At 40.3% G+C, this 25197-nt stretch overlaps 1 protein-coding gene across 1 annotated transcript in view; it reads left to right on the top strand.

The window, feature by feature from the left end:
* LOC136857018 (uncharacterized) overlaps window positions 1-25197 on the top strand; it is a 164203-nt gene that overhangs the window by 65325 nt on the left and 73681 nt on the right. The window contains exon 9 of the mRNA XM_068224959.1: window positions 13832-14091. Coding sequence (XP_068081060.1) covers window positions 13832-14091 — 260 coding nt within the window. The remainder of the gene's footprint in view (window positions 1-13831; window positions 14092-25197) is intronic.

Below are 25197 nucleotides of genomic sequence, written 5' to 3'. Positions count from 1 at the left end.
TGTGATGAAACAGTGAAGAAAAGACATCAGGCATGGCTATTACATCAGTCCCAAAAAAACAGAAATATCCTATCAAAATCTAGTAAAACAGAGAAAAGAAACTACCCAAGTCTTAAGAAGAATAAAAAGATAGCATCATAAGGACACAATGCAGTTAACTGAAGAACAATTCAATAAAAATCAGTCAAGGGACTACTACAAAACCTTCAGAAAACAGCTCCAAAAATGTAACCCTGACCCTGCTGATGAAGGATAAAAATGGTAAGCTGGCCCATAACAATAAAGACAATGCAGAAATTCTGGCTAAATATTTCAACAAGCTTTTAAATTGTGAGGAACCAACAGAACTCCTTCATTTGGACACCAACACCCTGATAAAAAAAACCACCAGAGAACATCAATCCCCCCACAATAAAGGAAGTCTACCAAGCACTGAATAAATTAAAAATCTATGGAGTGCCAGGAGAAGATCAGACCTTTGTGGAAATCTGGAAATATGCAGGAAGATCAGCAAAATTTGTCCTCCGTCAACAACTTGTCTCTATCTGGATTAAAGAAGAACTACCAGAACACTGGACAACAGCCCTCATTCACCCACTGCACAAAAAAGGAGACAAAACCAACCCTAATAACTACAGGGGAATCTCTCTCCTAGACATAACATACAAAATATTTTCAATAATCATCCTTAATAGGATAAGTTTTCAACTTGAGAAAGAACTAGGAGAATATCAAGAAGGTTTCAGACCCTGGAGGAGCTGTCCTGATCAGATCATGAGTCTTAAGTTGATAATAGACTATAACAGGAGAAGAAACAGAGATATGGTGATAACATTTGTAGATTTCAAGAAAGCTTATGATTGCATCCATAGAGAATCTCTGTTTAAAATTTTAAGACATCTTGGACTACACCCCAAATTAATAAATATGATAAAATTGACTCTCACTAACAAATCAAAAGTGAAGTTTAGGGGTGAAACATCAGAGACATTTGAAATTAAAACTGGACCATGGCAGGGCGACGGGCTCTCACCACTATTATTTAATTGTGCTCTAGAAATGGTAATGAAGGAATGGTTTAAAAAATGTCCCCCAGAAATATTGGCTGAAAAATCAAAACAAATTGCCTGGGTTTTGCTGATGATTTAGCATTACTAGCAGTGGACATGAAAGGAGAAAAAACCCAGATATCAGAACTTCAAAACATTGCAAATAAAAATATTGGCTGAAAAATCAAAACAAATTGCCTGGGTTTTGCTGATGATTTAGCATTACTAGCAGTGGACATGAAAGGAGAAAAAACCCAGATATCAGAACTTCAAAACATTGCAAATAAAATTGGCCTCAAAATATCATTTGAAAAAACAGAAATTATGCCCCAGAAACCAACACAACTAAAAGAAGTTACCATAAATGGTATTAAAATAACAATAGTTAACTCAATTTAAATACCTTGGAGAAGTAATAACACATAACTTAAATGAAAAAATCTCAATCCAAACAAGAACAAAGAGATTAGCTAACGCACAAAAATTAACATGGGATATCTACAAAAAGAAATGTCTATCAATAAATGCAAAAACAAAGCAATACAACACAGTTATAAAACCAGAAGCTACAGATATGCAGCAGAAAAACTTTTTCACCTGAATAAACAATCAAAGACTGACAGGCTTCAGAAAATTGAAAGGAGGATTGGAAGAACCTGCATCAACAAAATATACCAGAAAGATGGATAGTGGCAGATAATACCTAACAAAGTCATGTACAAGGAGCTAGAACCCATAACAGATACTATGTGTAAGAGGAGACTGGGATTCTTTGGACATATCATGAAGATGCATGATTGAAGACTTCTGAAACAACTAGTACAACACAATCTCATCTCAAAAAATACCACAACAGGATGTAAATGGATCAGAGAAGTAAGAGAAGATCTGAAGGAAATAGGCCTTACAACAGAAGACACCACAAATAAGATAAAATTGAATACAAAACTCAAGAATACAAACCCTCGCTTTACCCTTACACGAAACAAACCAACAACACACATATTTTCAACTGAGGAAAGGGCACAAAGTTCGGAGCTTCTGAAGAAGTACTGGGAGGACCGCAAAGCCCGAACAATCCCTTCAAAGAGACCTGAACGATGGACTGACTAAAGTGATCCTATGCGGTCATAAAAGAAGTAGAAGAAGAATAGGTAACTTTCAGTACTTCACTGGTATTAGTCATCTCCTCAACCTGGACATTATCCGTATTAGTTCTGAAAATAAAATTGTAATCATTACATTTCAGTAATCCATATATATCGCATTGAGAGCTTGGCAACTTTGGAGCTCCAGCATTCGCAAGACATCTCAGTAAGGGAATATTCCATGATACAATGTGCTCTCATTCATTTACTCGCAGGTTGTCATAGTTACTGGTCAAGATTTAGATAATCACGTACTAAATGGTCGAGATGGTGGTGGTGGTGATGATTATTGTTTGAAGAGGAAGTACAACTGGGCAACTACTCTCTTCTTCTTCTTGCGTTGTGGATGAAGGCGGACGTACCGACCCTCGCTCCCGGGAATTTGGAACTAGAAACGATTAAAGGAAAGTCAATGTGCCATTTCCATGTGGAATGAGCGCCACAGCGCGAGTGACGACAGTGAACACGAGGTCCGGAAACATGGCGCCGGAACAGTCTGGACAACTCAACTACATATGATGAAAACATGAGAAAGTGAGCGTGAAGATAGAGACTTTACATTCATTTTTGAGCGGAAAGATGTGTAAAATCATGTATATAATGTTAAATGTAAGCTAAATGTAGAATATAGAATGTATTAAGTAAGACGAAATCAAGGATCATACAAACTGGATAATGTAAAACAGCAAGAGTTGGTAAGAGTGATGGTGGCGACATCTAGGTATCGATAGACATAAGTATGTACTTAAGATGAACTTCCACATCTAGTATGATACACTTCTGTTCCATGTCTTTGTTTGGATGAGAAAGGCGGAGTATGAATCTTTGCCATTGTTGTTGATGTAATGGTAGTGTGAAGTCGATATATGTGAAGCTCAAGGAAGGTTGTTGTTAAACAAGCAAATTATTGGTATATATTAATAGGAGTTGAAGCGTATGCAAGTTGAGTGTATAAAGGGAGTTGTAATATACGACGTACACAGTAAATGAGTGTCAGTAGTGATAAATGGCAATGAAATGTTGGAAGTTATGCAAAGCCAAGCCATTGTAGGAAAATCAACATGGTATTTGAAAAAGAATGTCGGTATCTTATGAATAGTTACATATAGCTGGAAGTATATGCATTGTTGAACTTAACAATGAATTTGTGGATACTTGATAATCTAATGTTGGCCTTTTTCAGGTGTGATCTACATGAGAGTGAGATAAAAATTACAATGATGTACCCAGGTAACAAATACAAAAATATGGAGAGCTAAATTGTAAAAGCGGGTCCAGCTGAGACGATGGTGTAATTACAGGGAAGGATTACATAGACCATGCGCTTCCTCCACCCTGGTCTCCAAGTCAGTAATCTTCATCTTAATAATAATGCTTTTTCATGTTTCATTCTGTTGCATTTCTTAGTAGTCATGATGTAGATAGTACTGTAGTGTAAATACATGTCCTGAAGTAGTTCGTTAAGACGCAAGAATAAGCGCACAATGAGTGATTTGATATTGAGTTAGTTGGCCTGTAGTAATTTATATACGCGTTTGGCAACACGGTGTTAGAAATTGTACGGTATTTTGTGGGTGTATGATTGTTTATGGTAGGAGTCGACGTCGGCACTGTTGTATCGTAATTACTGAAAGGTAGGAGCTTATGCGTGCATATGTGACATGTGTTACAGCAGAATTTGAGCATATTTATTATGAAGTAAATACCAGTAACGCACGGGTGATGGAGATCCGATTTGTCTCGAGTAGCGAGATGGTGAACTTCATGAATTCAAGGGCGAATTATTCTTCAAATGACTAAATGCAGCATGTTTACTATGATTATGATAATGAGAAGGAGGCTACGGCATATTGTGGTATCAAAGAAGATATTGTACAGGTAAGTAATGCAATAAACAGTGAAGCTACGAGTGATAATAAGAATATGAGTCGACGTGAAGAGAATATAGTAATGATGATGTGAGTGCCAAGAGTGTATTAAGAGCCTACAATGGTGATAGTTATTGTAGTGGTAAATAATTCAGTGCAGTGTGATATCGAGGTATGCTAATGAGGTGTGGGTGAGCTCACATGTATTTAAGTGATTTATGTGTTGAAATGTGCTGTGCAATGAAAGTTGTGAAATAATTTGAGATGTGATAGTGAACGTTCACCATGCAATTCGCCACGAAGAGTGTGCCATTTAAATGTGTTATGGTTATTATGGACTTAGATCATGTAAATGGGTACGTAATACTCATATATAAGTGTATACTGAGATCGTAATGCTTCTATGTAAGTATATGCTAAGATGATAATGCTTATTCGTAAGTGTATGCTAAGGTAGTGATGTTGATGATTACTAATTGTGATGCGATGTTGGTTACTGTGATTCAATTTATTACCATGACACTACGGATGCCGTATTTGAAATTCACGTTCCGTTGTTACGATTGTCGGCCGGTACAATAGTGATACGCTTGCGGCGCGTAGGGAGCTTACCACACACATGTCTGCAAGGATACGTACCATAAGATCAGTTAGGTTAAATGTAGAACTTTATGGGCATAGTAATTAATTTTAAGTAGTAGAGATATAATGTGATGTTGATTGACACATGAGTGTAAATATTTCTTGTTGTTCCATGTGTTGTTTTCATATCATTCATTTCATGCAGTAATGTTAAGTCAAGGTGATCCTCGAAGGTATGTGTGAGGATGGGCGTGCGGTTATTGTTGCGTTAAGATGAGCGTCCTCAGGACAATATAATTTAATTAGGATATAGTAATGATCACTGATTTCAGTTAGGGTAATTAACACATGAAAAGGCATTATTGGCTGGACTCATTCAACGCAAATAAAAGCAAAACTCCCTATAATGTATGCCTTGCATAAAATATGACATGAAGGTACTCATATCAATGAAATTAAGCAAAGAATATCATCAGATAGGTTGAGTCATCCAGACAGAACAGGTTAAATGAGATCTCAAAAATGGTTATCAATTCCAAGGTTTTAATGTAAGCTAATAAATAATTGTAAACTTGTGTTTGTGTTCTCGACTAGCTCTTGGAGAATAAGAATTGCTTAAACCAATATCACTGCATTATGTTGAGATAGGGACAAGTCAATTAATTGGTTTCGTTGGAAATGGTTTCATAAGATAAAAGTTAGATTACACTTTAGTTTCGTCTTAGTTAGCTCGGGTTATTTCAATGTATAAACAGAATCCAAGCCAGAATATCTCCATCCTTCCATTAATAATTAGCCGTAAATAACCTTACCTGTAAACCAAATCAAACCTCAATGCATAGACATGTCACGAAATTGAAGAGATACTCTGCAAATTAGACTCGGGAACTAGGTAGCCCAATAGGATTCCCAATCCAACCTCCTACGACAGACGCGATTCGCTACCACCACCTGAACCAACCAAGGTTACGTACCGATCCAGACACTTTAGCTAGCTGAGGTACTGCGACTCCCTGAAATAGCCCCACAACGAGAAGAACCCGTCAAGACCCTGAGTGTAGAGGTCTCCCAGTGCTTGTGAGGAAGGCGCATCAACGTCGACCAATTAAGTGACAAAATGGAAGAAAGAAGATATCAGTGCTGTAGGCATTACGGTACTAACAAACTAACAACAGTGGAGGTAATCTGGCAGTTTTTGAACATCAAATTTACCAATCATCTCTGCATGCAATAGTGAGGTTAAGTGTAACAAACTACAACACTACACAAACCACGCACCTCAACAACAAACACATCTAAAAAGTGTTACCACAGATAGCACAAACTGAGTAAACTCACACCACCGCACAAATCGATTCACACAGGTGGAAAAGATCCACAGTTGCAATAAGTGCGCTCAAACATTTACCCCTACCCCACAAACTGGTTCACACAGGAGAGAAATTCCACAGTTGTGTTAAATGCGGTCAGACATTCACTGCTATCCCATAAACCGATCCACACCAGAGAGAGAATGTCTACATTTACAACAAATACGGACAGACATTCATTGCTAAAGCAAGAGGACTTTCCCTGGGTGACGAACGTCTTACGACACATAAAACACAATTAATTTGGCAGACCCCGTATGACAGTGACACACACAGGAAGGAATCCACTGACCTGCCACAACTGCGAGGAAACTTCCTGCAACCAAACAAGCAGAACATGGAAAATAAGCAGTGCTCAAAATGTGCCAAATGTGCCAAATGTGCCATAACCCTGACAAAGGACAAAAACACCATCAGCTGTGTTGGTGACTGTGAACTCCGGTTCCACTATGCTCATAATAACAGAGTACAACGCTCTAAAGTAAAAGAAAGGATCCCTGCTATGGATGCGTGAAACATGCAGAAACTGCCTAAAAACCTACGGACTGAACTCTGGAACTTCAGAAGATCATGAGAGAAGAAAAATCGCAAGACAAGATGCAACTTCAGCAAGCAGACATATTGTCGAAAGGCCTGGAAAAATCTGCAACCAGAAGAACTACGAATAACACCAAAACAACGGGAGACACCACAACCACAACGACTGAGGCTACCAACTTGAATGCAGACAATAAAGTAGTACAAGAAAAACACCAAAGACCTCAAAAAGGAAGAAAGCCCATTAGTACGGAAGAAAACAGGCAAACAATCACAACAACCACTCCAAATCATAATGAAACACCAAGCCACGATATAAACACAGGAGCAGACTATCCCGCAAGAAGACCACCTCAGCAGGGATCAGGGAGCATAGAGAAAGGCAAATTAAGAGCAGCCCCCAAAACTGCCTGGATCTACATAGGAAGATTGGACACAGACATATCAGAGCAAGACATAAAAGATCACCTACTAAACAACGGCATCATCAAAATCATTGGATGTGAAAAACTACCTACACATGGCATAAATAAAGCATTTAAGGGCTTTAAAGGTAGGAATATTCATGGAGGACTGGGAAACAGCCTTCAACCCGGACTTCTGGCCAAATGGTGTAACATTCCACACTTATTGATTTCGAAACCACTTCTAACAAAGAACAAGAAGAATGGCAAATCTCCACAGGAAAGGAATTGGACATCCCATTATGCAATCTAGAAAGATTGAAAAATACAATCAATAGAGCACCAGAAGATATATGGGTAGGAAAAGAAATAATAATAGCCACAGAAACATTCCTGACAGAACCACTTGTCATTCCAGGATACTATATGGCACACTCATACGCAAAACATAAGCCCAGAGGCAGACCAGAACGGGGTGTCTCCATCATGTTTAAACCAACCCTAGGATCAATCAAAGAAGTATTGAAGGAAGAAAACAAAGTGATTGTAAAAGCTACAAACCTATCCATAATCGGGATGTACATTGCAAATGGCACATCCATAGATGATACAGCAGAACAACTGTCAGAGGCAATAGCGCAAGTTAGTTCAGATAGAAACGTAATACTAGCAGGGGACTTCAACTGCAGACTGGACAAACCCAACTACAAAACAACTGTGATGCTAAACATCGTACGAGAAGAAGGATTCTGCCTTATTAATAAGCCACACGAAAAAATCTACGTCGCCTATAATGGCACAAGCACGATAGATCTAGTTTTCTACCGAGGAGAGGACATCGCCATCAAAAGTCAGCAAGGCCTATGGCAAACATCCAACACGCCATTGACTAAGCACATCGCTATCCATACTAAACTTCTACTGCTAAGAAACAACAATGCTACATCAAACACGAAAATGCAAACAACCTCACGAAAACTGAACATACACACACTAACCAACAACTTGCAAGCCTTCAGAGACACAAAAAGACACTTACAAGAAAATAATATCAACCTTGCAATGTCTACCATTCACAGCGCTATAACAGCAGCAATGATCCCAATTAAACCAAGAAAAGCGAAACCATGGTTTGATGCTGAGTGTTACCAGCAGTGAAAACGGTCACTAGCTGCTCTCCAACAGGCAAGACTCAGTAATAACAGAGAGCGACTAGAAGAATACGCGAGAGAAAGGAAAGCCTACAAACTACTCCTGAAGGACAAGAAGGCAGAGTGGGTAGAAAAACGGGTACTACTGGAAGCTGAAGAAGCATGCAAGAACCCTTACATAGCACTTAAAAGAAAATCCAACAGAACCCCTGGAGAAGTTCCTATGGACGCCTGGGAAAGTCATTTCTCCTGGATATTAAACATGTCAAACTTGAACTTATCACATGATATCAAACCACCCTGTAATGAGGAAAATACCACCCCATTCACTAAAACAGAGGTGAAAACTGGAATAAACTCTACAAAAAACAATAAGGCAGCTGGACCCGACAGAATATACAATGTAATGCTGAAAGACTCAGTGGAAAAACTAATAGACATATGGACTGATCTCTTTAATAAATGTATGGCACTTGCTGAAATACCAGATGACTGGAGAAAATCAACAATCAAGGTCCTATATAAGGGGAAAGGAGAAGAAAACTATCCAAATTCATATAGAGGAATAGCCTTAGAAAGTAATATATTCAAAGTATACTCCAAATTACTCACCAGAAGACTCACTGCATTGGTAGACTCACTAATTCCCGACCAGCAGTTCGGATTCAGAGAAGGAAGGTCGACATTTCATGCCATAAACAACCTGCTAAATGATATCCATGAAACACTAAGACACCCCAAAGGTAAACATCATACTATCTTCATTGACTACACCAAAGCCTTCGACTTACTAAGCAGGACGAAGCTGCTACAAAAGTTAGAAAACATGATGGGAGAAAAACATGTCATCACAGAAACGATTAACAACATTCTGGCCTACAACAAAATAGAAATCAAGGATGGAGTTTCAACATCAAGAGAAATAGTACAAACAAATGGAGTAATACAGGGAGACCCGAAGGGCCCTATCTTTTTCAATATTGCCACGGCAGACATCACGAAAATATTAGGGAAAACCACCTTGGTCTCACTGTACTTATATGCAGATGACATGGTCATAAGCTCACCAAACAAGGTCGAACTACAGGAAATGCTGAACAACGTACATACTTGGGTGAAGGAAAACAAACTCAAAATTAACCAGAACAAGACGGTATACATGGTATTCAGAAAAGGAGGAAAAGCTGCAGCCACAGATAGAATGACACTGGATGGGAAGAAATAGAGCTAGTAAACTCATCCAAATACCTTGGCATTACCCTGCAGACAACATGCAACTCATTCAGGAAACACGTAAAAGAAAGAGCAACTGCCACGATCAGAGGAATCTATAGCATAAAGAATATTTCCTCCCTATCACTACAAACAGCCATAACTCTTTTCCACGCGAAAATAAGCCCAGTCCTAACATACAGTCTGGAAGTAATATGGGATAAATTATCGCTGACAGACTTAAAGACCATAGAGAAAGTGAAAACCCGATATTTAAAAAGAGCATTAGGAGCAGCAAAAACGGCCCCATCCAGACTTGTTTATGAACTAGCAAAAGAGACATTCTATATAGAGGACCTACGACTCCAGTTATTCCTGCCATACACCAAGCCAGCGAAGACACTTATTGAGATTAGAGAGAAGAAACGACGAGAAATACCCCTAGACTTGTCCGACTCGTTGGCTGAATGGTCAGCGTACTGGCCTTCGGTTCAGAGGGTCTCAGGTTCGATTCCCGGCAGGGTCGGGGATTTTAACCTTCATTGATTAATTCCAGTGGCCCAGGGCCTGGGTGTTTGTGCTGTCCCCAACATCCCTGCAACTCACACACCACACATTACACTATCCTCCACCACAATAACACGCAGTTCCCTCACATATGGCAGATGCCGCTCACCCTCATCAGAGGGTCTGCCTTACAAGGGCTGCACTCGGCTAGAAATAGTTACACAAAATTAAAAAAAATTAAAAACCCTTAGACTTCTATGCAACAGATGCTATGATAGACAGGAGATGGGTGAGCGAAAACCAGAAACTAAGGAACTTACTCACGTGGTTTGGTCCACTCCATCTTCGGTGTAGCATGGCTTCTGTTGTGAAAAATTCCGGCCATATTTCTTCTTGTTTTTCTTTTCTTTTCCTAAGGACTTCTTCTGCTTGTGGTGTAGATGGTAGCTGTAGGATGTACTTCATATCTTCCATGAAAAAGTGTTCTTTTGCAAGCATATACGCTAGTTTTGACGGCACTATTTTTGCTATCCCCAGTATTCTTTTCAGGAATCTGGCTTTTACTCTTTCTAGGGTTTCTAAGTCGGTCATAGTAAGGTGGTCCCAAATGAGATGAATACCATAGGTGAGAGCAGGGAGAATTTTGCTGCGGAAGAGAAGCATTGCTGTTTCTAGCGAGATCATGGTGGGGTTTTCTATGTCGTAGATCCCTCGTATGGCTGCTGCCATTCTTTCTCTTATGTGTATTCTGTAAGAGGTACCATTAGATTGAAGAGTGATGCCGAAGTATCGGAAATTACCTACTCTTTTCAAGGTCTGTCCTGAAAACGTAATTGTATCTTGTGCCGCAACTCTTCCTCCTTTTCAAAATGTCATGTAAACAGTTTTGTCTTTATTTAACTGCAGGTCATTTTCGTCACCCCAGATCTGTAACTTGTCCATTGCTTCCTGGAGGACCTCCCTATTTCTAGAGCCTAGTATCATGTCATCAGCATAGGCGTATAGCATGACTGGAGAGTTCTGTATTATCTTCATTACATCTGCTGTGGCGATATTGAATAAGATTGGGCTTATTGGATCACCCTGGAGGACCCCATTTGTTTGTGTGATGGGGGGCGAGGTTGTTACAGCGTCTTCAATTTCAACGAAATGGAATGCTAGCAAATTATTTATTGCAGAAAATAATGAAAACACAAAAGTGACATGCAAATTTTGCTTGGGAGCAATCATTTTGAAAGTCTGATTAGTTTCACCTAGTGATGGTAGTCACTTAATGTCTCTATGCTAAAGAAAATAAAATGGAGTAATGTATTTTTGCTTTCAAACTTTGGTATCACACTATCCCCATGTCAAAAAATATGTCAGTGATTCTCTAAAGACTCACGTTCTGTGAAATAATTGTACTTGTAAATTTACTGATTACTTTTTAAGTTGAATTTGTAATTGAGTAAAAAATTTTTTGTTAGATAACTGTAATTGAGCCTAGTTACTATTATTTTGTACTTTTCCCAGCACTGCTTACTCCCAATAATGCTTGCCATCATGTTATTCATAACTGTCCTTTTTTGCTAAATTCAACTTCCTGGAAGTTTCTTAAATCTCTCCTTACTCTTATGACCATTCCTATTTCTTTCTAACCAGTGCCTCCTTCTTAAACTCTTTTATAATAGACCAATCATTTTCTTTTGATATCTCTGGGGACTTGTCACAAATGTTAAATCCTTCTTGAAGGCAAAGAGGAATTGTGATAATTTTTGTACTTTCTCTGGGTAAGTTCATTATGTAGTACTAAAGACATGATTGGAATACTGTTATTAATGGTTCACATATGGTGGCGGTATATTAATCAACATCATATTAACACTTTCACTACCGGCTGCCTGAGCAGCTGGCCACTGCAGGGGTCCAGTCATTTTTAGAAAGCTGCCTGCTTGACTGCTGAGTTCTATGTTAGTGCATATTAAAGGAATCATTATTGAAAAATTATTTACAAAAGGCATAACATTTTCCTCACTGTTTTTATTTACACTCGTACATATGTCAAATATTGGAACTGATGGACGATAGAAGGGAAACTCAGTCGTTGTTCCTGTCCAGATTACTATTTACTCTTCCAGTGCTACACAACCACCGTCACTTGCTATTTCACTCAGTTTGAGAAGCATCAAAAATGGCTTGTAAACAATGAGTAAAGGAACACAAAGGGAGGGTTGTACAGTATCGACAAATGAGGACACTTGAGTCATCTACTGGAAGAAAAAGAAACTTCTAGGTAGAACTCTACTGTTCTCCGTAAACACGAGCATGTCAGAGCGAGCTTCACTGAATGAGTGCTAAACGAATTCACTTCTGTACAGCCCAAAGAAGACACTCTACAGAGCTGATAATTGTGTCATATATAGAAGCAAACATGAATAGGAACACATAATGGGATAAACACAAAGAAAGGTTAGCATCAGAAGAAGGAGCAAGAGAATAGGTGATGGGTGTAACCTTTAATCTTCTCTGCACATACAGTATTTATTCCTTGCTTGGTTTTCAGTGAGGTTCCTCATGACCAGCACAGCATGCACATCTCAGCAGTGTGGACTGCCAGCATTCACTGCCTTATAGCATAACTGGCCGCACAGCAGTTTTGTATACCTTACCCTTGGTTCTTATGGTCAGTCTTTTATCGCATAGCATCCCGTTAAGACTGTGCCATTTATTCCAAGCTGTATTTATTCTGTGCATAACATGTGCATCTATTGTATTATCATCTGAGAGTACCGACTGTGTTGTCTTGTTTTAATATTGCTCCATCTATTATTGCATCAGCTGGCCGATCACTGGTCGATGTGGTAGGGTACTGAAGATACATGGCGTATGGTCAGTCTTCATTCGACTTTAACATTTTAAAAATGTTTTTCATGTGTGTTTTAACATTAAGATAACAGGAATGTCTCCTTGTTAATTACGTAACATGCCTAAACATATGTAGCTGAAGATGTCTGCAAAGTAGACGAAACATGTTCTACAGTTTTTAATTTGCCTTAAGCAAATAAACAGTATTGATCAGGTGGAACTGTTTGTGTTTTTTACTTCTTTTAACAGTATATAACATTGATATGGAAAATGTGGATGATTGCTTGCAACTGTGCTGAACTTTGTTTACAGGTGCAGGGGTCAGTGTACATATCTACAATGGTCTTCAGGTAGTATTCTGGGATGTGTTGTGCTCCTAGAGCTTGCCATGTAAGATTTCTGGGAATCTGGTTGAATGCCTTTCTGAGATCTATGAATACTAAATGTAGGTCTTTCTTGTTCTCCTTAATCTTCTCCATCATTATTCTGATGACGTGAGTAGCATCTGTAGTGTCCATACTTGGAGTAAACCTAAACTGGTTAATGATGTGTTTCCAGATTGTAAGTGTATGAGAAGTTAACTTCACCTCTCTAAAATATCCACATTTATGAATATCCCCATTATTTTTATAGAAAGGCATCAATGTGCTTTTTCTCCATGCATCAGAAATAAGACCCATAGACTTTTAAAAGTTAAGATACTGATTAAATAAATATGAAACAAAGAATATGTATTGAACTCTCACTAGATTTTGAATGCCAGAAAAAACTATAACCAGTTTATGTTGAGTGTCAATATATTGTTGATGCAGAAAGCATACATTCATTTAGGGAATGCTATGTAAATACTGTACGTAACAGATATGTAGCAGATCTATGTTTTAAATGTCACAGTAATATTAAATATATTTAAAATTTTATAATTCTTTTATCTGTCTTTTCTTACCGATGTGGTAATGAGATTTTAATGAGATTCTTGATTCTGTCAATTATCCAGACTTGCTGCTAAAATCAATATGAATATTTTCTCACATATATGTTTAAGAATATGTCATGTAGTAAGCTGTTTTATGTAAAGCTGAGTGTTTTGGTTTGTGTACCTAAAGGAGATCTGTAAGACTTGCAAATTATTGATAAGCCTTGTTTGTCATTTTTTCAGTGAAAACACATCAAGTGGCAGTATTTCCTGGAGATGGTTCCCTGTTATATTCTTCCTCGGGCCGACCTGCTCGACTGATACTAATCTTCATCCGGTTCCTGCCACTTGCCACCAGTGGTAATCTAATTGTTCGGTATCAAGATGATTGTTCAGGAACTTCATGTGACTTTACTAAATTGGTTCTAGAAGGCCAGTTTTTGGTGTTGAGTGCACAGTTAAGTGGCTGTCGTGCTACTGTGGTCAGTGTTAATAAATTAGAGGTATGTCCGTTATTACAATTCTAAATGTATATATATATATATATATATATATATATATATATATATATATATGGTTTAATTTTTCACTAAAACACTGAAGGTTTTCAGCAATGCTAGAATGGGAAAAGGCTAGGACTGGGAATTAAAATATAGCCCCAGAATTTGTCTGGTGTGAAGATGGGAAACCACGGAAAACCATCTTCAGGGCCACTTATGGTGGAATTTGAACCCGCCATCTCCCGAATACAAGCTTATAGCTACGTGACCCTAACCACATGGCCAACTTGCTCAATCAAAAATAATGTATTATTATCTCCTGATCACATGAATCACTATGAAGATAAACTATTCTTGAATGTGATACTAATGAACTGCCATTATGAAATTCTATTGTATATCCATGTGTAAGGACATATTTAAGGCAGGTCCCCCCCTCTAGGGACACCATGACCTTGAAATCGGTGTGGGGGCTTGTGTGCTTGTTGATCCCGAGGGCTGTGCCAGCTCAGGGTTACCCATGCTGGATAGGCTTCGGTGTAGGGCCAGACTAACAAGGTGTCCCCCGAGTTGCTTGAGAGGTGTCTGTGCTCTTTAAATTTCATAACTATTTCTACCCTTCTGTCCTCACCTTCTTAAATTTCATTCCTCTTCCTCTCTAGCCAGCCTCTCTGCCTCGGGTAGAATAAACGATAAGAAAAATTAGAATAGGTAAAATAGGTTAGTATGGAGGTTTTATCCTCCCCCAATCGCAAGTTTCGGTTCGTGGCGAGGTGATGCATGGCTACTGGGAGAGCAGTTCTTAGCGGCCCACCCCAATCACAAGTTTCGGGTCGTGGCGAGGTGATGCATGGCTACTGGGAGAGTAGTTCCTAGCGACCCACCTCCAGATACCGGGCGCCCTCTGGAGTATATAGCCTTGCCTTCGGTACGTCAGGGCTCTGCCGAAGGTCGACCTTTTATATCCCGGGTACTCGTGGGACATGGATGGTTTTTGAGTTTGGTTTTGATTCTTCTTCGAAGGCTGCAGGCCTTAAAACTGCGCCCTTTAATTGTTCAGTTAGGAAACGTAAACGTTTCAATCGTGTTGACCTGTGGAATAAGGAAGATTCTGAAGAGCGTCTGCCACGATTTCTGGTTGCGACCAGAGTCGATGGACAGAGCTTTCTTCAAGAGAACCCGTTCCTGATAAGCAATGCTGTGGAAGGTCTTGTTGGTGAAGTAGATGAAATGAGGAAATTGCGGGATGGTAGCGTACTCATTAAGACCAGTACGTTCGTACAGAGTAAAAAGTTATTGGAAGCCACAATGTTTGGATCAGTGCCAGTTAAGATTGAGAGCCACAAGTCCCTTAACTCCTGCAAAGGAGTTATCTTTCATAGGGACTTGATTAAGGCCTCCGATGATGACCTTATCCGGAGCCTTGCTCGTAGAGGTGTATCCGACGTTAAACGTCTTAAGAGGCGTGTCGGTGATAACCTCTACGACACGGGGGCTTTCATCTTAACATTCGATCTCGAGAAACTGCCCGAACATATTAAGGTATCCTTGTATACACTCACTGTTCGACCATATTTTCCTTCTCCTATGAGGTGCTACAACTGCCAGCGTTTTGGCCACACCTCACCACGCTGCCAGGGATCAGAAATATGCGGGGCATGTGGAAAAGCGGCGCATGCCGGTGCGGACTGCACACCACCACCAGTGTGTGTTAATTGCACTGGCGAGCACGCCCCTCGATCCAAGGAATGCCCTACATTTAAAAAGGAGAAAAAGATCCAGGAGATTAAGACTCTGGATAAACTTTCTTATCCAGAGGCACGGAAGAAGTATAAATCAATGGCTCCTCCGGAATTCTCCGTCTCCTTTGCAGAGAAGGCTTCTAGTGTACGCATAAATCCCGTAAGTTTTGTACCCTCTGTCCCACCATCAACTCTGCAAACATCCAGTAATCAGCAAGTAAACATCAAACCACAGGTTAAACAGATAGCAAGTACGTCATTGCCGAAGACGTCCGGGAAAAATTCTTCCCAGACACATTCGGCTGGGAAGTCCTCCCCCACAAGGGTGGGGGAAAAGACTTCCCCAACAAAGGCTGGAAAATCACCTTCCAGCCATCCTTCAACTGGCCCGAAAAAGGAGGAGAAAGGGAAGCCTAAATGCTCCCCTACACGTTTGGAGAAGAAACCTTCTCCAACGAGACTGGGGATCCCAGGATCTCCAAAAAAGCCTGGCAAGTCATCTGCCAGTCCTCCTCCGAAGTGTTCGGAAATGGTGGGTAAGGGCGAGAGGCCCCGACGTCCTCTTGTTCGATCTCTTTCTAGAGAACCTAGTTCTCCCAGGAAAAAGGCCCACTGTCCCCGATCAATGAGATCACCGTCCGCGGAGGGTCCAGTCACCGCGCCTCCTTCTTCTGAGGAGACAATGGAGACTGAACCACTCATTGTCGTGGATGGTGACGACAATACTAACAACAACGGCGGAGAATGGCAGGTAGTTGACAAAAAGAAGGGCAAGCAATTGTCCTAATTTCGACTACCAATCTACACAATGGCACTATTGCAGTGGAACTGCAGTAGTTACCACTGTCGCCTAGCTGAGTTACGTCAACTGATATCCGTCTATGCGGCCTCCATAGTCTATCTACAGGAATCTCGTTTGAGACCTGGACACGACACGACTATGAGAGGATATCGTCTTTATTCCAAAGACAGAGTAGCTGTGGATGGCACGGCAACTGGGGGCATTTGTACCCTAGTTCACTCCGACATCTTCAGCGAAGAAGTACCGCTCTGTACTCAGCTAGATGCAGTTGCAGTTCGCAGTCCGTTGCCAGTAATAACAACGGTTTGCAACGTGTACTTTCCACCGGATTATAACCTTGATATGAATGCACTACAAGATTTGATCGCTCAGTTGCCTCCTCCTTTCCTCATGCTGGGGGATGTGAACGCCCGTAACACACTATGGGGTTCTCCGTCTTCCTGTTCTAGGGGGAGGAAGCTCGAGCGAATGATCAACCTATTTGATCTTTGTGTGCTCAATACAGGGGAACCGACACATTTCAGTAGCACGCATGGCACATTCTCACACCTGGATGTCACTTTGTGTAGCCGTGCACTAGTTCCCCTGCTACGGTGGCAAGTTCACGACGACCTCTGTGATAGTGGCCACTTCCCGATAATTCTGTCTCTCTTGAATCAAAGACAGTCCGAAGTACCCAAGCGCTGGTTACTTCGGCGGGCAAATTGGCCAGAATTTACAAAACGCACAGTGATGACTGATGATATGCTGGAGTCTGTTGACGACCACGTCTCATCCATTACTACTGGAATTTTGGCTGCTGCAGAGGAAACAATTCCTTCCTCGTCCAGTATTCGTCGCCAGAAACAGGTCCCATGGTGGACGGACGAAATTGCAGCAGCCATACGTGATCGCCGACGGGCTTTTAAGCATTATCGTCGGAATCCTACGATGGCCAATCATATCGCATTTAAGCGTCTGCGCGCGAAGGCCCGTTTTTTGATTCGAGAAAGTAAGAAAGCTACGTGGGAAAAGTATGTGTCATCCATCACGGCACATACTCCGTCATCACAAGTGTGGACAAAACTCCGCCGTATTGTCGGAGTACAGAATGTGCCCTCAGTACCCGGAATCTCCATTAATGGGGATATAGTTACGATTCCTTCAGTCATTGCAGACCACATCGCGTCACATTTCGCAGATACGTCCAGCTCTAGGAGATACGACCCTGCATTTCTCCAATTAAGCGCGAAGCAGAGGCCCACCATCTCTCTTTTGCCTCCAGTGCTTCGCATCCCTACAACGTGACCTTCACGGAGTGGGAGTTGCGAAGTGCACTTGCGCTATGCAGAGATACGGCTCCTGGACCGGACAAAATCCATAATCAAATGCTTAAGCATTTGAGTGACAGATGTCTCAAGGATATCCTCACCCTATTCAACAGAATATGGAGTGAGGGAGTGTTTCCATCTCAATGGCGTGAGGGAATTGTAATACCAATTCCCAAGCCAGGTAAAGATCCAAAACTTCTGGATAGTTATAGGCCAATATGCCTTACAAATGGTCTCTGTAAGCTATTTGAAAGGATGGTTAACCGGCGTCTTGTGTGGGCCATGGAAAGGGAAGGCCTCTTGTCTAACTACCAGTGTGGTTTTCTCTCTCATCGGTCTGCCACTGATCATCTGGTCAGACTGGAGAGCGCCATTCAGGAGGCCTTTCTCCGGAAGGAACACCTAGTCGCCGTGTTTTTTGACCTGGAAAAAGCTTACGATACTACCTGGCGATATGGGATTCTCTCCACTCTACACCAGTGGGGATTTAGGGGAAATTTGCCAACGTTTATTGAGAACTTTATGTCCCTCCGTCTCTTTCGAGTCCGAGTAGGGAATGCATTTTCTCAATATTACGTTCAGGAAAATGGAGTACCTCAGGGATCGGTACTGAGTGTCACGCTGTTCGCAATCGCCATCAACGGCATAGTTGCCGTTGCTGGGCCCGCAGTCGTTCCATCGCTGTATGTAGACGACTTAGCTCTACATTACAGCTCCGGAAGGGTGGCGTTTGCAGAGAGACAGCTACAGCAAGCTATTAACCGAGTCGATAGATGGGCCCTGCGACATGGTTTTCGATTTTCAGCAGCGAAAACCTCAGTTGTACACTTCTGTCGACGTCGGCCTGTGCATCCCGAACCAGAGCTCCGCTTGCAAAACAGTGTCTTACCAGTGGTTGACACCTGCAAATTTCTGGGTCTCCATTTTGATAAGAGACTTACGTGGCAGCCCCACATCCGTCAGTTAAAGGTTGCCTGCATGAAGAGACTTAACATGCTTAAGTTTCTCAGCGGCACTTCGTGGGGGGCTGACCGTGCGGTACTGCTACGATTTTACACGGCGACGGTCCTCTCCCGAATTGACTATGGAAGTGCGGCTTATGGCTCAGCATCAAAATCTACGCTGAGCCTTTTAGACAGTATTCACCATAATGGAGTAAGGCTGGCAACGGGTGCTTTCCGTACTAGCCCCATTCCCAGCCTGCTCGCTGAAGCGGGAGTTCCACCTTTACGGATAAGGAGGCAGCAGTTACTCCTAACGTACGCTGCCAAAATTCGTGAAATGCCGCTACATCCAAGCTATCAATGCATCTATCGCACCCAATACCACCAGCGGTGCCAAGACCGGCCGGATGCCACACGGCCGGTTGGGTTTCGGATTGATAGCTTGTGTCATGATTTGAATATTGATATCGGTGGTTGTCTTGAACGAACTCATAGCGAGGTACCTCCGTGGTTGGTTCCGCGACCGGATATACGTCTAGATCTGTTCCGTGGACCCAAGGTGAACACGGATTCCTCCGTTCATCGGAGGTATTTCCAGGACTTTGTTCACCAATATCCGGCCGCGAGACTTATCTTCACGGATGGTTCTAAAATCGGAGATAATGTTGGTTGCTCTTTTGTCATTGATGATATGAGTACGAAGATCTCGCTCCCTAAAGTATGTAGCGTGTATACTGCAGAGCTTTACGCCATCTTAGAGGCTCTGCAGTTTGCACTGCGTGACGAAGGAAGCCACTTTCTGTTGTGTACCGATTCGTTAAGCTCTCTGCAGTCTATTGAAACCTGTTTCCCGCAACACCCACTGGTGCAGCAGATACATGACCTTCTAGCCAGGTTAAGTGATGCAAGCACCAGAATTACTTTCGCGTGGCTTCCAAGCCACGTTGGGATTGCGGGAAACGAACTTGCGGATGAAGCAGCAAAGGAAGCTGCACTTTTACCTCCAAGACCCGTCAATGTACCTGCTAAGGATATTTGTTCTCAGCTACGTCGAACCATCTTGGCGTTCTGGGAATCGGAGTGGCTAGATATCCGAACTCCCAACAACCTGAGAGCAATTAAGAAGACAACTACCGTGTGGCGGTCCTCTTTCCGACCTTCACGGAGAGAGGCCATAGTACTGTGCAGGCTGAGGATAGGTCATTTACGATCCACGCACTCTTATCTCCTAAAGAGGGAAGACCCCCCAGTGTGTTCTTGTGGTGCCGAATTCACCGTGGCCCACATCCTCACAGAGTGCGCCGATCTCTCTGGCCTAAGACGGAGCCTCGGCCTGCAGGAAACACTCGAACGCATACTAGCCGATGACGCGACTACTGCTGATCTCGTCATCCGCTTTATGTGTGACAGTGGACTTATCAAAGGTATGTAAATTACAAGTGTACTGTTACTCAGGGAACGTACGTTCCCTTTTGATACATTAGTAATCCTATCGGCCTAGTTTTATAATTATGTTTTGTTTTATTTTGTACTGCATTTCCAAATTCCCTTGTTGAATAAATAATTTTGTTTTATATGTTAAATTTCTTTTCCACTTATTTGTTCAGAGAGGATGATTACCTCGTTGTACTTCCTCTTAAAACAAAAATCACCACCACCACCACCTTAAGGCAGGTCTTTAGGAATCTGGATGCCCCCCTCCGAGAAATTTTCTGTCACCCTACTTTATAAAAAAATCAATTGCAGTATTGTGACATGAAACACTCTATTTGTACATATTATTCAAGTTGTACCGTATTTACATTTTCTCCTTAGATCCATTTCCTCATACGGGATCAAGGATGAGGTGAGATGAAATTATATGGCATGTTTTACAGCCGGATGCCCTTCCTGACACAAACCTCAGTTGAGGAGCTAATGAGGATGAAATTGGGTGAGGCGGTGGAAGGAATCTTCTGTGGCCTATGAATAGGAACTATCCCAGCATTTGCCTGGAAGTGAGAATGGGGAAACCACCCAAAACTGTCCTCAGGACAGCCAATGTTGGGTTTCAAACCTACTCATCTCGTGAATGCACAGCTTGGCTCCATAGCCATAAGGCCTTAACAGACGTAACCACTCTGCTTGCTATTATTGCACTTTTTGCTACTAAATAATACGAGTATGTCATTTTGGCGTATTTGTACAATAGCCGTTTATTTTCTATGATGGAAGTGATGGTGGATGAAATTCTTTTTGTACAATGTACATGCAACCACACAAAAATTGGCTGGTACAGAAAATGACTTTCTTTCAAAATCATCTTGTTTGAAATTAGGATGTACATGTTTGTTGTGCAGGTGATAGGAAAGTATCATCTCTTTAGCCACTGGCTATCCACATTTCACAAATGTCCTTGCATATCAAAAATGTATAAAATTATAATTATTTCTTTGCCAGCCAATTTGTGTGGTTGAGTGTACATCGCTCGCTCCAGACATGCAGGTTTGATAAGTTGGAACAAACAGTGCAATAAAAGAGAACTATGGCATTGTTGCATATCGACTTCCTCTCATAGTTCTGAGACAACAATGAAACAGCTGTGAAAAGAATAACTTGTTCCCTTAGTAGTTACCCACCCCGTCATCCCCGCCAGGAAGTCATAAAATTTAAGAAACAAGATTCCCACTTCCGGAGGTGCACATGGCCTTGAGGTTCATTCAGCCTACACCAAAAATCAGTACCAGGTTAATTCCTGGGGGCAAAGGCAACCGGGTGTAGATCTGACCACTCTACCCCATCAAGTGCCGAGGTCACGGATAATGGAAGCCTTTACCTTCCAACCCTCCAAGGGCCTTCATGGCCTGTACGGAGATGACTTTTAATAGTTGCAGTAAACCTCAGTAAACAAGCATTCTTTCTGTTGTGAAGTTTATGATATCTAGTGATGTGAAAAATTGTTTTGAAATTTGTATTTTTATTTAAAATTGTAAGTTTTACTTATTAATTTAATTATACAGTAGTTTTGAAAATGAAGAGGTATGCAAACATTTAGTTCTTTCAAGCCACAACATGTATGAATAATGCAGTTCTGTACTTCTACAGACTAGTTCTGGTGATGCCAATTTGGAACCTAAAAGTGAAATAACATGTGTTGTGGTAGGAAAATATTCCTGCAGTTCTTCGCAAACCAGGTCTTTAGGGGTCTCGATGCCCCACTCACAGAAATTTTCGGTCACCCTACTTTATAAAAAATCAATTGCAGAATTGTGACGTGAAACACTCTATTTGTTCATATTATTGCATATTGTACTGTATTTACATTTACTCCTTAGATCCATTTCCTCATACGGAATCGAGGATGAGGTAAGAAAACAAAATGTGTAAACATTTAGAGACATGTTAGATACGAAATGTTGAAGCCCTATCATAAGTCTGATAGATCATACAAGTTCCGTATATGCCTTTATGGGTCTAAAAGACTTACTTTTTAACATCACTGGTTGGACAGGTGGGGGTGGCTAACATATTCTAAAGCGCAATATATTGCTTATTGCTGCTATTTGCATACTCTTTTGTAAGTGTGGTGTGGGTCAAGGTTAGGGTTGCCAGGTTGTATGTTTTTCCCTTATTCTTACATTTTTAACTGTTAATTTAGCCTTTTATTCCCTACAGCACTTTCTTCCTTTTTTTTAAAATATTTGGTGGTGGCTCAGAGTAGGACCCATAACAATTCTTCTTCTTAATATAACAAAAATACACATTCTTTTGATAATTATCTTTGTTATTATTGCCTCAATTATGCAAGTTTGGATTGTGACAGTAAATTGATGTCGTGCATATTTGCAGATTCAGAAACAGCTGTAGAACTTCCTTGTGGCAAGACAAAGGCATATATATTAGTGAAAAACATATTAGCATCTAAAAGTACCAGTGATTTTGTTAATTTCCTGAAATCTCCTGAAAGTATCAAGTGGATTGCTGTTCGCTATTTGCTTTACATCGCACCGACACAGATAGGTCTTATGGCAACGATGGGAGAGGGAAGGCCTAGGAATGGGAAGGAAGTGGTCATGGTCTTAATTAAGATACAGCCCCAGCATTTGCCTGGTGTGAAAATGAGAAACTATGGAAAACCATCTTCAGGGCTGCCAACAATGGGGTTCGAACCCACTATCTCCCGGCTGCAAGCTCACAGCTGTGCGACTCTAACAGCACGGCTAACTCGCCCAGTTGATTGATATTCAGAACAGGTATTCACCTGAACTCATAAAATCAAAGCTTCAAATTGTAATAAATTTTGGCATGCCCTGCAAAGAGTTTTTTTTTAACCTGCTAAAGATTGACAGAAGATTGCTACATAAAGTAGTTTCAAAATACCAATGTATTATGAAGCAATAGGGTTTAAGACATAAATGTGTGTGAGTTTTGATCGAAAATAGCATTTAATAAAAATGATGAAGGTATGAGTTATTCAAAAATATGTTAACGAAAAATCTTCATTTTTTATTCTTTAAAAATGTGGCAACCCTGTTTGAGGTGCTCATCAGAATGTAGGATGTTTGGTGACAAAGCCATTCTGTAAGTGAAGGGATGCAGTAGAAGCAGTAGAATCACTAGAAGACAGCTTATTCATTCATTCATTCATTCATTCATTCATTCATTCATTCATTCATTCATTCATTCATTTAGCTTCCATAGACTTTACAAGTACATATTTTGAAATATGCCAACAGTATAGGAGTTGTCAAGTGATTTATTAATACTAACAATAATATGTGCACAATAATGAACATTTCGAAAATGAAGAAAAAGGAAAAAACAAGAACACTAAATACCACAATGTTAGGACAGCACATCCTCATTTTCAAAATAATAAATAATATTAATAATCAATATTTACAAGACAAAATAAAAATATATAGTGTGGTGTTAACAATACACACATAATCAATGTGAAATTAACATATTTTTAAGGCTATATACTGGATATTAAGAACATTTACAAGTTAATAAGTACCTAATAGCATCATTACCAGCACTTTATCACATATTCTTCTGTAATATAGAAGCAGCTACTCGGCATCTGGTAATTGTAATTGTCAAAATTCTTTCTGAAGTGATCAACTTTTTTTTTTCACGTGTAGAATGCATTGCATGATGTATATGCTTGGTACTGGGAGTATACTTAGTCTCTTATATAATGGCGTGCAATGATCTAACCTCTTACGTCTCGATATAATTCTGATAGCTCGTTTCTGTATTTAAAAAAATAACATCAAGATTTTATTTGTAGCAGCCCCATAGACCAATAGCATAAGTGATGACTGTATGGAAATATCCAAACTATGCTATTTTAACATAGTCTTCACTACAACTGTTAGACAAAATCCTTAAGGCAAAACAAACAGAACTCAGAGACTATTTTTTTAATATGACAATCCCATCTTAAATTTTCTTCTATATGGACACCTAATAATTTTGTGGTCAACGTATTTTCAATTGCATTTGCATTTAATATAAAGTTCTACTTTTTTGCAGTTTTGTCATGGTAGTTAGATGCCTTGAATTCCATGTAATGGATCCTTTTCAGGTTTAATGTTAATTTGTTTTTCCTGAACCATGATTCTAACCTAGACAGGACTGCATTTGCTGCAGTTTCTCTAGACATAGGATCAGGATTATTAATAATTATGTTTGTATCATCAGCATACAGAACTGCAGTTTCTATTTGATTATTATGAGGAAGATCATTCACATAGATCAAGAAAAGAACAGGCCCCTATATACTACCCTGCGGCATACCTAGGTCTATGTTTTTCATCTGAGAGTGACATGTTTCATTATGCCCTTTATTGTTACAATGTGTAATTTCAACAAACTGGGACTGTTTATCTAGGTACGATCTAAACCATTCGTTAACAATTCTTCTAACCCCACTTTGATATAATTTGTGCAACAATATTTCTTTCATGATCAACAGTATCAAATGCCTTTGAAAGGTCAAGAATAGTCCTATCACACTTTTGTCATTATCAGGAGCATTTACAACCAACTGTGTAAAATATAATAAAGCATACAAAGTACTTCTGCCAGCTCTGAACCTGTGTTGTGCATTATTTAACAAGTTATATTTGATTAAAAATTTTGTTAGCCAATCTTTCATAGAACATTCAAATACTATTGAAATAACAGTAAATATTGATATTGGTCTGTAGTTATGTAAATAATGTAAGTTTCCACTTTAAAGACTGGGATAACTTAAGCTATTTTTAAGAGATGAGGAAACTGACTACTAGAAAATGATTCATTGATGAGATAAGTTAAAGATT

This window comes from Anabrus simplex, chromosome 1, assembly GCF_040414725.1.
Source record: "Anabrus simplex isolate iqAnaSimp1 chromosome 1, ASM4041472v1, whole genome shotgun sequence".
In the NCBI taxonomy this organism is placed as follows: Eukaryota; Metazoa; Arthropoda; class Insecta; order Orthoptera; family Tettigoniidae; genus Anabrus; species Anabrus simplex.
Note: the sequence above shows the minus strand (reverse complement) of the source record. Positions and strands in the feature narration are given on the sequence as shown.